The sequence below is a fragment of the Rhinoraja longicauda genome, chromosome 14 (genome assembly GCF_053455715.1).
Source record: "Rhinoraja longicauda isolate Sanriku21f chromosome 14, sRhiLon1.1, whole genome shotgun sequence".
In the NCBI taxonomy this organism is placed as follows: domain Eukaryota; kingdom Metazoa; phylum Chordata; class Chondrichthyes; order Rajiformes; family Arhynchobatidae; genus Rhinoraja; species Rhinoraja longicauda.
The window spans coordinates 45,908,233-45,919,174 of NC_135966.1; the positions used below are offsets into that span (position 1 = coordinate 45,908,233).

The 10,942-nt window shown below is 39.6% G+C and overlaps 1 protein-coding gene across 1 annotated transcript in view; it reads left to right on the top strand.

The window, feature by feature from the left end:
* The window catches only part of rnf145a (ring finger protein 145a), a 70,001-nt gene extending 60,845 nt beyond the window's left edge, over window positions 1-9,156 (top strand). The window contains exons 9-10 of the mRNA XM_078411806.1: window positions 4,997-5,353; window positions 7,695-9,156. Of these exons, the coding sequence (XP_078267932.1) occupies window positions 4,997-5,353; window positions 7,695-8,222 (885 nt within the window). The 3' untranslated portion in view covers window positions 8,223-9,156. The remainder of the gene's footprint in view (window positions 1-4,996; window positions 5,354-7,694) is intronic.
* Window positions 9,157-10,942: the final 1,786 nt, after the last annotated feature.

The following is a 10,942-nucleotide window of genomic DNA, read 5'->3' on the forward strand; positions in this document are numbered from 1 at the left end:
GGATAATAAATGCTGATGGTGATAGCAGCACCAGAATCTCAAATTAATATTAAAAATGGTCAACGGGAGTTCCACTTTCAGTGGTGTTCCACAGTGATTAGTGCCAAGTTCTTTATTTCCAAGCCTATTTCTTACCTGAAATGCACGTCTTCAGATATCTGAAGATGACAGAACAGATAATCAACATTTAAAAGGTTCATTTGGACACTCTAGAGGCTGAAGCACAGAATGTAAGACCAAGCAGGTCATGTTAGAACAATATGAAGCGCTCATTTGCCTCTAGTATTTTATAGAGTTCTGGAATGGTCTGGAACAAAAGAGAGTAAGTTGTATCAAATTGAGAGGGTTGGACATGGTGAACAGGGTGGATATATCTGCAGGAGAAATACATTTAATGGCCTTGGTAGAGGATTGGAGGAAAGTTGAAGATTTGTTCACCGTTCAGAGTGCTGAGTGCCTGGAACTTGCCGCTTTGTAAAACCGAAAGAGGAGGAATCCCAGGGGGTTCATTTTGGTAGTTTCGTGATGGGGGATCACAATTAATAACTGACAATGAACACATGAAGCATTGTGAATTATAGAGCAATGGACCAACAGTTGGGAAATGGCCAGCATCTCACCAGTCCGAGTGAACTCCTTTTTTCTATTATTTATTCGTCAGACCTAATTCGGTGATCTTTAATGCTAAGACTGTGTTCTTGGGTTTGACAGATTCTATCTGGTGGGAAAGGCCTGTCAGTATCAACCCCGTCATTGCCTCCCAGAATTATGTCTCAATGCAATTAACTCATTTTTCTAAACAAGTATTGATTTTGCTCAATTCTTCTGCACAAGGCATCTACCTGATAACTAGGAATCGATCATGAATCAATCTGCTGCATTTCCAATGAGGACATTTTAGTCTGTCTTGGTTTTGAGTTTTGAAGTTGTGCACAATACCCCTATAAAATTATGGGTCAACGTTTTGTTTACCATTCCCCTTCCAAGAGGAGTTACATGCCATTTTCGTCCAATTGCTGCAGCTACACGTTAACTTTGATTTGGGGATTATTGCGTATTTCCACCCAGATCGTCGTGCACAAGAAGTCATCTTTATTTTCCCTACCAAAATGAGTATAACCTCTTATTTTTCCCACTTGCTCACTTACTCAATTTGCCAGTATCCATTTGTAGACTTTGTCTTCCTGTTAACTAAATTTCCCACTTAGCTCATATCCTCACCAATCGAGGGTCTTCATTGTCTACCCATTTTATTTCACAGCCTAACCAAAAAATTGAATTTTCTTGCCTAATGTAATGCTGATTTTTATGCTTGTGGATGAATATAGCTGCTGATTTTTTTAATTGTTTAGTTTGGAGATACAGCGCAGAAACAGGCCCTTTGACCCACCGAGTCCACGCCAACCAGCGATCCCCGCAAATCACACTATCCTACATCAGGGACAATTTTAACATTTTTACCAAAGCCAATTAACCTCCAAACCTGTACATCTTTGGAGTGTGGGAGGAAACCGAAGTTCTCGGAGAAAACCCACGCAGGTCATGGGAAGAACGTACAAACTTTGTACAGACAGCACCCGTAGTCGGTATCGAACCCGGTCTCTGGCGCTACGCCACTGACAAATCTGTTACATTTTGATGCAGAGAGCAGGTAGGTTAATTGGCTTTGATAAGAATTGGAAATTGTCTCCAGTGTGGGGTGTGCTAGTGTATGGGGTGATCGCTGATCAGTGCTGAATCAGTGGGCAGAAGGGCCTGTTTCCACTCTGTATCACTAAAGTTAACTAAATTTATATTTGAAAGAAATATCTGACTGTGTCAATAAAGCCAATTCTGGAATATTTGGATCCTCATCTTTGCTGAACAGAAACATCTTCGAATCATAGAATAGAAGGAAGCTATTTAATCTGTGCAAATTTGTAGCATGTCTTTCAGTGGGCACCCCAGTTAATCCTACTCCCTAATGCTTATTCCACATCTCAGCAATCTCTTTTCCTATATTTCCATTAGAAGTCTATTTGAAAGAGATTTTTTTTAAAGTTGGTCAGATTGTACTTCGCAAACCTCTAACCACTGTATTTAAAAACAAAGGCTCTTTCTCGCATAAACTCAATCTCATTGCACCTGTGCCTTCTGCGTTTTGTTACATTATCAAACAGTTTTCATTATTCCAACTAAACCCTTTATAATTTTAAATGTGCTTATCAAATCTGCTTGATAGGAGAAAATAAAATGATGAAAGTTTTCATTATTCCAACTAAACCCTTTATAATTTTAAATGTGCTTATCAATCTCTTCTCCACACCAGGTAGAATAACCGACTTCCTCAGTCTGTACGCATTTCTATCAATCTTCATCTTCCTCAAACCATTGTAGTTAATCTATTCTTTTTTTTTGTGTGCACTCCAGAATTTTGTGTTCTGAATACCAATTGGAACTAATTCTTTAGTTGAATTTTGGAATTCTGTACTTAGCATTTACAAAGCCCAGGATCCCATATCCTTTAACTTTTTAGCAATTTGTCACCTTCAATGTTTTGTATGGAAAACCACTAGTATTTTTTTGGCAATATTTTAAAAAGTGTAACATTTAACATGCATTGCCGCTGCTGTTGCCATGCCATCATTTCAGATATGCTTTTAATAAAGCCCCTCATGGTCGGCTGATCCAGAAGATGAAGATGCATGGGTTTCACTGTGACTTGGTCGTATGGATTGAGAACTGGATTATTCATAGAAGGAAGGTATTCTGTAGATGGGTTGGTGAGTAAGTTTGCTGAAACCATTGAAAGTGGTGGAGTTGCAGACAGTGAGCAAGGCTATCAGAAGATGCGGCGGGACATAGCTCAGCTGCAGAAATGGGCGGGAGAAATGGCAGATGGCGTTTAATCCAAGCAAGTGTGTGGTGTTGAACTTTGGGAGGTTGAATGTTAGGAGATAGTCTACAATTACTGGCATTAACAGCATTAGAGAGCTATGAACTTGGATTCCAAAATCCCTCTGCACATTAAAGGTGGCAGCACAAGTCGATATGACGGTCAAGAAGGTGTATGTATGCTTGCCTTCATTAGGGGCATTGAGTTTAAGAGTCAGGAAGTCCTGATGCAGCTTATAGAATTTTTATTAGCCCATATTTGGAGTATTGCGTGCAGTTGTGGTCGCCCCCCATTACAGGATGTGGAGGCTTTCGAGAGGGTGCCAAGGAGATTTACCAGATACTGCCTGGATTAGAAGCTTTTGGCTCCAAGGAGAGGTTGGACAGATGGATTATTTTCTCTGGAACATCAGAGGTTCAGGGATGCTTGATAGGAGAAAATAAAATGATGAGAGGCATAGATAGAGGTGATAGTCAGAACCTTTTTCCCAGGGTGGAATTGTCCAACACATGCGGGCATTGCTATAAGATGAGAGGGGGGAAACTCTGTTTTACACAGGTGAGGCCTGGAACGCATTTCCTAGGTTGGTGGTGGAGGCAGATCATGTGGTGGCTTTTAAGAGGCTTAGATAGGCGCATGGAAGTGCATGGAATAGAGGGATACGCGTCATATACAGGCAGATGAGATCAGATTAACTTAGCTTCACGTTTGGCTTAAACATTGTGGGCCGAAGAACCTGTGCTGTACTGTTCTATGTCAAATATATCACTTTGCACAATTCATTCGGTGAATTTAATCTGCCAATTTGTCTGGCAGAGGTTTGATGAGTGGTTAATTGTGTTTTGATCTTCCTGAATTGCCTTTACTTGGACAGTCTTGTTTCTAAAGACAAACATATCCTCCCCAGTTCTGGAATACATGGGTTTCAAGATCAGTTTATTGTCACATGTACCGTTAAGGTACAGTGAAATTTGAGGGTTTAAAGCAAAGAGATTATTTTTGAATTTGATTCCTTTGCCCAGGTATTTGTTCAAAAAGACACAGTGCTGCAGTAACTGTGGGTCAGGCAGCATCTCTGGAGAATGTGGATTGGTGAGGTTTGCGGTCAGGACCCTTCTTCAGACTCCAAGTGATAATCTGAGTTTGGTAATTAATGGAGTGGCCAAAAACACTACACTCGTGCAGGAGAACACAACTGGAAGAACCCTTGGGGGAAAGATGAACTGTCCTATCTCGCGCTACCTTCAGCTGACTTTGATTTAGTCAGCCCAATTATGTTGAGTTAAACTGCCCCACCTCATTGACTGATAATAACCAAATTATATTCCTATTGATTTAGACTGATCTCAGTTGTATGTATTCATTGAATTTGTAAATTAAAGATAATACTTGGGCACCTCATTCATTTAAATATGTATGTAATCTTCAGGCGAATTATTTTCAGTTTCAGTGAATGTTTTAAAAAAAATGTAGCACAGTGGTGCAGCGATAGAGCTGCTGCCTCACAGTGACAGTGACCCGAGTTGACCCTGACTACGGGTGCTGTCTGTGAGTTTATATGTTCTCCCTGTGGCTGGTTTTTTTTCCGGGTGCTCCGGTTTCCTCCCACATCCCAAAGACGTGTAGGTTAATTGGCTTCCGTAAATTGCCCCCAGTATGTAGGATGCGAAAGTGGGATAACGTGGAACTAGCGTGCGGGTGGTCGATGATGATCGTGAACTCTGGGCCGAAGGGCCACTTTCCACGTTGTATCTCTAAACTAAACTGAACTAAACTTCCATTCTGATGACTGTTGGTTAGAGTGGAATCTCATGATAGATATGTTTTCTAAAAATCTGATTTAGATTGATGCATTCAACAGCCCTCTCAGTATTTTGCGAAAGAATGGAATTACTAAATTTTTGCTACTTGAGCACCTCCTGCATGACTTTGTAATTTATCAAATTTGAATGTTTAATTTATTATCTAGATATTAATATGTACTCGTTGAGCCACCAAACGTATATTTTGCAATGTTGAGGTGCAGCTAAATCCACTAATTAGACTGCATTCTCCATTACATGTGGACAGTTGATATTTGATTGAAACTGTACGCTTAACTTATCTTTCCATTGATAACAGGTACTTGGAACACTCTTCATCTATATTCTTTTTATGGTGGAGGAGTTCAGTAAGGAACCAATGGAAAATCTTGATGACGTCATCTATTATGTGAATGGAACTTACCGTTTGCTTGAGTTCCTGGTGGCTTTGTGCGTTGTTGCGTATGGAATAGCAGAGACAATATTAGGAGAATGGACTTGGATGGGTTCATCCATCATCTTTGTCCATTCCTACTTCAATGTCTGGCTTCGAGCACAGTTGGGATGGAAGAGTTTTCTTCTCCGCAGAGATGCAGCAAACAAGATCAACTCACTGCCAACTGCCACTAAAGAGCAGCTTGAAGTGCACAATGACATTTGTTCCATCTGTTACCAGGTATGTAGCACGGCACCAGTGAAACACTTAAACCCTGGCTTTAGTACCCAAACTGTCTCTTTCAGGACTATCAAAATTGGATGTCCTTATGTTCAGTTCACATTCTGTATGTGCATGAGCTTCTGCTAATTCCAAACTGCTATAAAATTCCTTCCATCAGTTTCCATTGTGACTTGTGCTATGAAGTTGCTTTAAATCGAACCAAAGCTGCTTTAAAGTAGAGGTTATTTAAAAACACTCAAGTGATTTGTGATATTTAATTAGATTACACTGAGATTGAGGTTATTAAGTGTCAAGTGTAAGGGGCATATTAAACTATTGAGGTAGCATTCGCATTTTACTGACATATTTATCTATAAATTGTATTTTCAGTAAAAATAAAGGTAGCTTGTCCAAATGAATCGTAATGCAAAGTTGTATATTTTACTACTAAATAAAAAAGTAGAAAATACATATTTATTTCCATGAAAAAGGTCTTTTGCTGATGATGCTTGGAGAGCTTTTTAAAATAATTACTTTTTTTAAGCTTTGCAATTGTAATTGGAAATAGTCGATAAACTACAATAAGTTGCCGTTCTAAAATTTGAATGGGTAACCATAATATGTTTGAATAGTGGGCAGAAATATGCTCAAAACAAATTCTTAGACCAGGTGAAGATTCCATTTGCAAGCCTCTTCACTATAATGTTTTTTTTAAGAGCTAGCATCTGCTTCCAGGTTAGCAGATGGCTGTTTAATTGAGTTGCAGGTTCTATTGAATTGCATGTAAATGAAAAATCTATTGGTTTTGAGAATCACTGGGTTTATTGCACAGGTGGCTATTTATTGAAGGTGACCAGAAGGACAGATTTTACTGTTTGCAGAAGTGTTGTTCTATAGTTTGGCTCTTTAAGGTTCGCTTAGGACTGTGTTTGATCATTTCCTTTTTGATTATCAATTCCTACTTGATATAATTTTGCATTGCATCTGTATCTCGTTCTTTTCCTTTTGAAAGAGGCTGGTACGTCACCAGCATACATGCAGCACTTTGTAACTCGGATAATATTCTCATGTGTGAGACTGAACATTGTGTTGGCATTCTATTTATTGTACCGTGGCAGGAATTGCCACTAGCTTTCATTATGTTTATTTGTAATATCATGACTATTATTTCTGCTTCTACTTGCACATGTAGATTCACCAACATGCATTCCAGTACAAAAATTACTCCATATGAATAGCGAGAACAAACTCTGACATTTTAATAATTCTACTCTTGAACAGACCGGGTGTCTTGGGACTGTGAACCGAAGGCAACGTAGCTGCATGGCTTGCCCATTAAGGGTGTTCCTTCATTGCTTTGATGTGTTTCTCTTGTTAGTCTCCTGTCTGCTGCAGCTGAACATCAGATAATCCTTATACTGTTGAAGTGACCGTATCTGATTCTTCATTTCCTTTACTGTGGGATGTATCTTTACTTTACTTATTATGTGGAACAATATTTCCTCATCACCTCAATACTCGAGATCAGTCAGTCGTACAGCTTGGAATCGTACAGCACGAAAGAAAGGCCATTCGGCAAAGCATCTCCATGCCTGTCAGTTGGCACCCTTCCTTATTAATCCCTGCGCACAGTCCTTGGCTTTCCATGCCCAGACAAATTAAGCGCTCATCTTGACGCTTCTTAAATGCTGTCTGTATTCTAGCTTAAACTACTTGACAGTGCTTTCCATGTACATTCTGGGCAAAGAAGGTGCTCCTCGTAACCACTTTCAGTTTCTTTCCTCTTACTCTGGATGCTTGTCCTGTAGTTTTATCTATCTCTGTCACAGGGAAAGGTTTCCTGCAGTCTCTCCTATCTATACCCTTCATAATTTTTATACCCTAAGGAAAGAGAAAGTTGAAGGAGTGCTGTGGGGAAAGCTCCCTTGGACAGTGCCTGACATCTGGATCATGCCAGCAAAGGAAGCAGTGAAACCAGATACAATTACCACAGCCAAGAAGCACCCAGATGCACTCTCCAATTGGCAAGGCAAAAAAGGCCACTGATCTAACACGGGCAAATTCAGTGAATTGGTAGAATCTCCTTTGATATTAAGCTGCATAGTCCTTGCAAAGCTCGATTGGACTTGCAGTGCATGTTTAGTTAATCGATCTGAGTCGGGCACTATTTGACCTCAAAGAATGATATTGGGCATAATTTGCATTTTAGGTGATTATCCTTGTTTCCGTTTAAAAATAAGTGAATGTGAACCTGGTGAGGAAGGAGGCAGCATGACTTATTATTTCCGTAATTACCCTTTGATAGATAGGCCTTGTCAATGAGCACATTTTTAACTAAATTAAATTATCTTTTCTTTAGGATATGCATTCTGCCGTGATTACACCATGCAGCCATTTTTTTCATTCGGCATGTCTCAAGAAGTGGCTATACGTGCAAGAAACCTGCCCATTGTGTCATCAGCAGCTGAAATCTCAAGGACAGCCGTTCGAGGCAATACCACAGCAAGGGACAGGCGAGCTGTTGCCCCCTAATGAGGACAGAACAGAACAAGAATTGGCCGGACAAGATCATGTGCCTCCTGGTCAAGTTTCAAATCCACCTTTAGCTGCTGAAAATGGGCCTTTGGAGCATAACGAAGAGAGACAGAAGGATCTAAAAACTGATTGCCTTTCTCATGTTGACCTAGGCACAGATGGACTAGGACCTAGTCCATGTCTACAAAATGGCAACGCTGAGTTTCCACTTCCAGCAGAACTTTGTGAGGATGAAGGTCAGCAATCGTCTGCAAAACAACACAGTTTCAATGAACCACACATGGAGGTGTCAGATTCCCATGAAGCAGTGTTATCTTTAACCTGCCATGATACCGCAGTGATGTTAAAATAATGTTGCCAATTGTTTTCAATTTGAACTTGTCAATTTAAACAGATGGGGAATATAAGATGCATTTACAGAGAAACTGAATGTAATGTTCTCACAAGCAGGTCTGGAGACATTTTCTAAGAAGGAATCTAGTGATTTTGTTGCCACATCTTTACAGTGTTAGACAGCCATGACAGAATGGAGAGGATGTTTTTGTTAGATCTTTTGTAGGCATGAAATAATTAGATTGACTGGCGTATTATATTTATATATAATTAGAAGCTTTAAGCATGGTTAGAGTCACATGCTACAAGCAGACTTTTTAATTAAAAAAAACAGTTTTGTAGCTCTATATTCAACGACTGTAAAGGCACTGTCATAGTTTATTGTGCATTTCCAAAGTATTTAGTAAGTACCTGATGAATGGTGCGTGAATAGCTTTGGTTTCTCTTTACCTGCTCAATGAAGTAGATTGGAGCTTTTATGAACACTGATTCCTTTGGTTTCTTGAAGGGTCATAAGTGGGATGAACTTCAGCATACAGATGAGGGCAGAGTTGCACGATAAATATGGCACATTTGAAATCTGAAACCTGAGGGGTACAGTATTTTCCATTTAAGTTATGATTTGTGGAAATGATTACATTAACTTGTATGATGAAACACAGCATAGAAAGCCATTTTGTAGCTCTGACAGGTTTTGCACAGTTTTCATTTTGGAAGAAGTGAATACTGACGAATTTTCTTAATTCATCATGGTGTAAGCAGGTAGACTCACTTCTGATTTTACTTTACCGTGTGCATTTAAACAGAAAAGGTAAACTTTTTTTAATTAACAGTGGGTGACTCGGAAAGGGGAGTCTTACTCTGTAGCTTTTGGAAGTTGACATTCCTAATGTGAACAATTTGTGAACAAGCAAGCTGGTGTTGAATAATAAATGAAATCATGGATAGAATCATTCTGACCCAGTTCCTCAGGGACTTTATTTTGAGAATGTGTATGTCTGAATAAATGCACCAAATGCACTGATGCTGATTTCTCCTTTTCAAAGTCAGTGACTAATGTAATTCGGTACTTCTGAGCGCACTGAGAATTCAATTGTGACATCATTGCTAGGTTTGTTCCTCCTTTCATTGCCATTCACACACATTTGTTTAGACAGGATGATTAAATAGAAGTCAGGAATGAAAACCTTGGCTGATTTTTCACTTCCCCTTTCTTGCCCAGAAATCATAAAGCCATTTTTTTCCTGCTTTGATAGAACCCAACTAATTTCTCAAAGCAGAAATTGAACCTGCAATCGGTATGGTGTGATGAACTTTAGTACATCCCATTGAATATTTCATCTTTCAGTGGATTTTGACATCTGTCTACTTTATTAGGTGTTGGTCTTTACTATTCTGTGATCATTTTCACTCATTTGGGTTACTTTATGCTGTTGCCTTTAAGTATAGCATACAAAAACAACTTGTTTCGTTCGAGTCAATATATTTTTAGTCATTTGCTGAGTATACGCCTGATTGCAGCTTCATCTCCAAACCTCAATGAAAAATCAACATACATTTTATGCATATTTTTTCCGTTTATTTAAGTCTTCATTAATTATACTTAAGTGTGTCAGCTGCATTTAGAAGAGTTTCAAAGAACTGAACTTGCAAATGATTTTTAAAAGCTTGCAAAAATTTTGCAATCATCAAAGAATCATTAATGTAAAGAAAGCCTGCTATTTTTGTCCTATGCCCCACATAAGACATGCCTTGAATTGTGGCTCCATCAATGCAGTGAAAGGATGCCCAAGGGACGTATTCATTATTATATTTCAGCAACCTTGTCAACACTGGAAAGTCCCTGGGAACCTCCAGGAAATCCATGAATTGGGTGAACTGTCCCACAGATGGGTCAAGCAACAATTTGACATTATCCTGCATATGAAATTGCATTCGCTATTTCTCCCTTAACCTCCATAGATATTCCACCTACGCCAGAAGATCCAGAGTTGGTGAATTGGTGGGAATAGTCCAGTGTGTCTAAACCCTAATGCAGAGCTATATCAGGAAGTCAAATGTGGAAAAGGAAGATTCTGTTGGTTACCACTGCATTATCTCAGCCAGTGAATTGGTGAACGGCTACCTATAACAGGCACCGACGGTAGCAAGGACACATAAAGCACTCTGGGGTATGGTGTCTCTTGCCGTTACAAAGCGTAGCTTGGTAGTACCATAATGCTGTCATAATTCTAAAGGGCAAAGCTCCCAGACTGGGTCTGCAGCAGGTCCTGAAGAAATTAATATGAAGGGAAATTGCACATCATTTATCATCAGTTAATCTGTTGCAGAGTCATCTACCCAAGATAACTTTGGGGGAATTGGTCACTGCAATGTCGTCCAGCCTAAATCCTCTAAAAAGAGGAAGCTGCCCTTTTTGTTTTGTGTTCTTCTTCTTGCATAGTCCATTGGAATTGAGATGCCTTCTCTTCCAGTTTTGTGGGTGGCTGACGAGGGTAGTGTGGGATCAACAATCCACTCTTGACAAAAGTGATTGATTGATAGATGCAGTTTGGAAATTGATTCTTCGGCCCACAGAGTCCATGCTGATCTTCGATCACCCGTTCACACTAGTTCTATAATATCCCACTCAGGCATCCACTCCCTACATGTAAGGGGTGATTTACAGAGGGCAATAACCTCCAAACACCCACATCTTTATGATGTGGGAAAAAACTGGAACATGGAGGAAACTCGCAC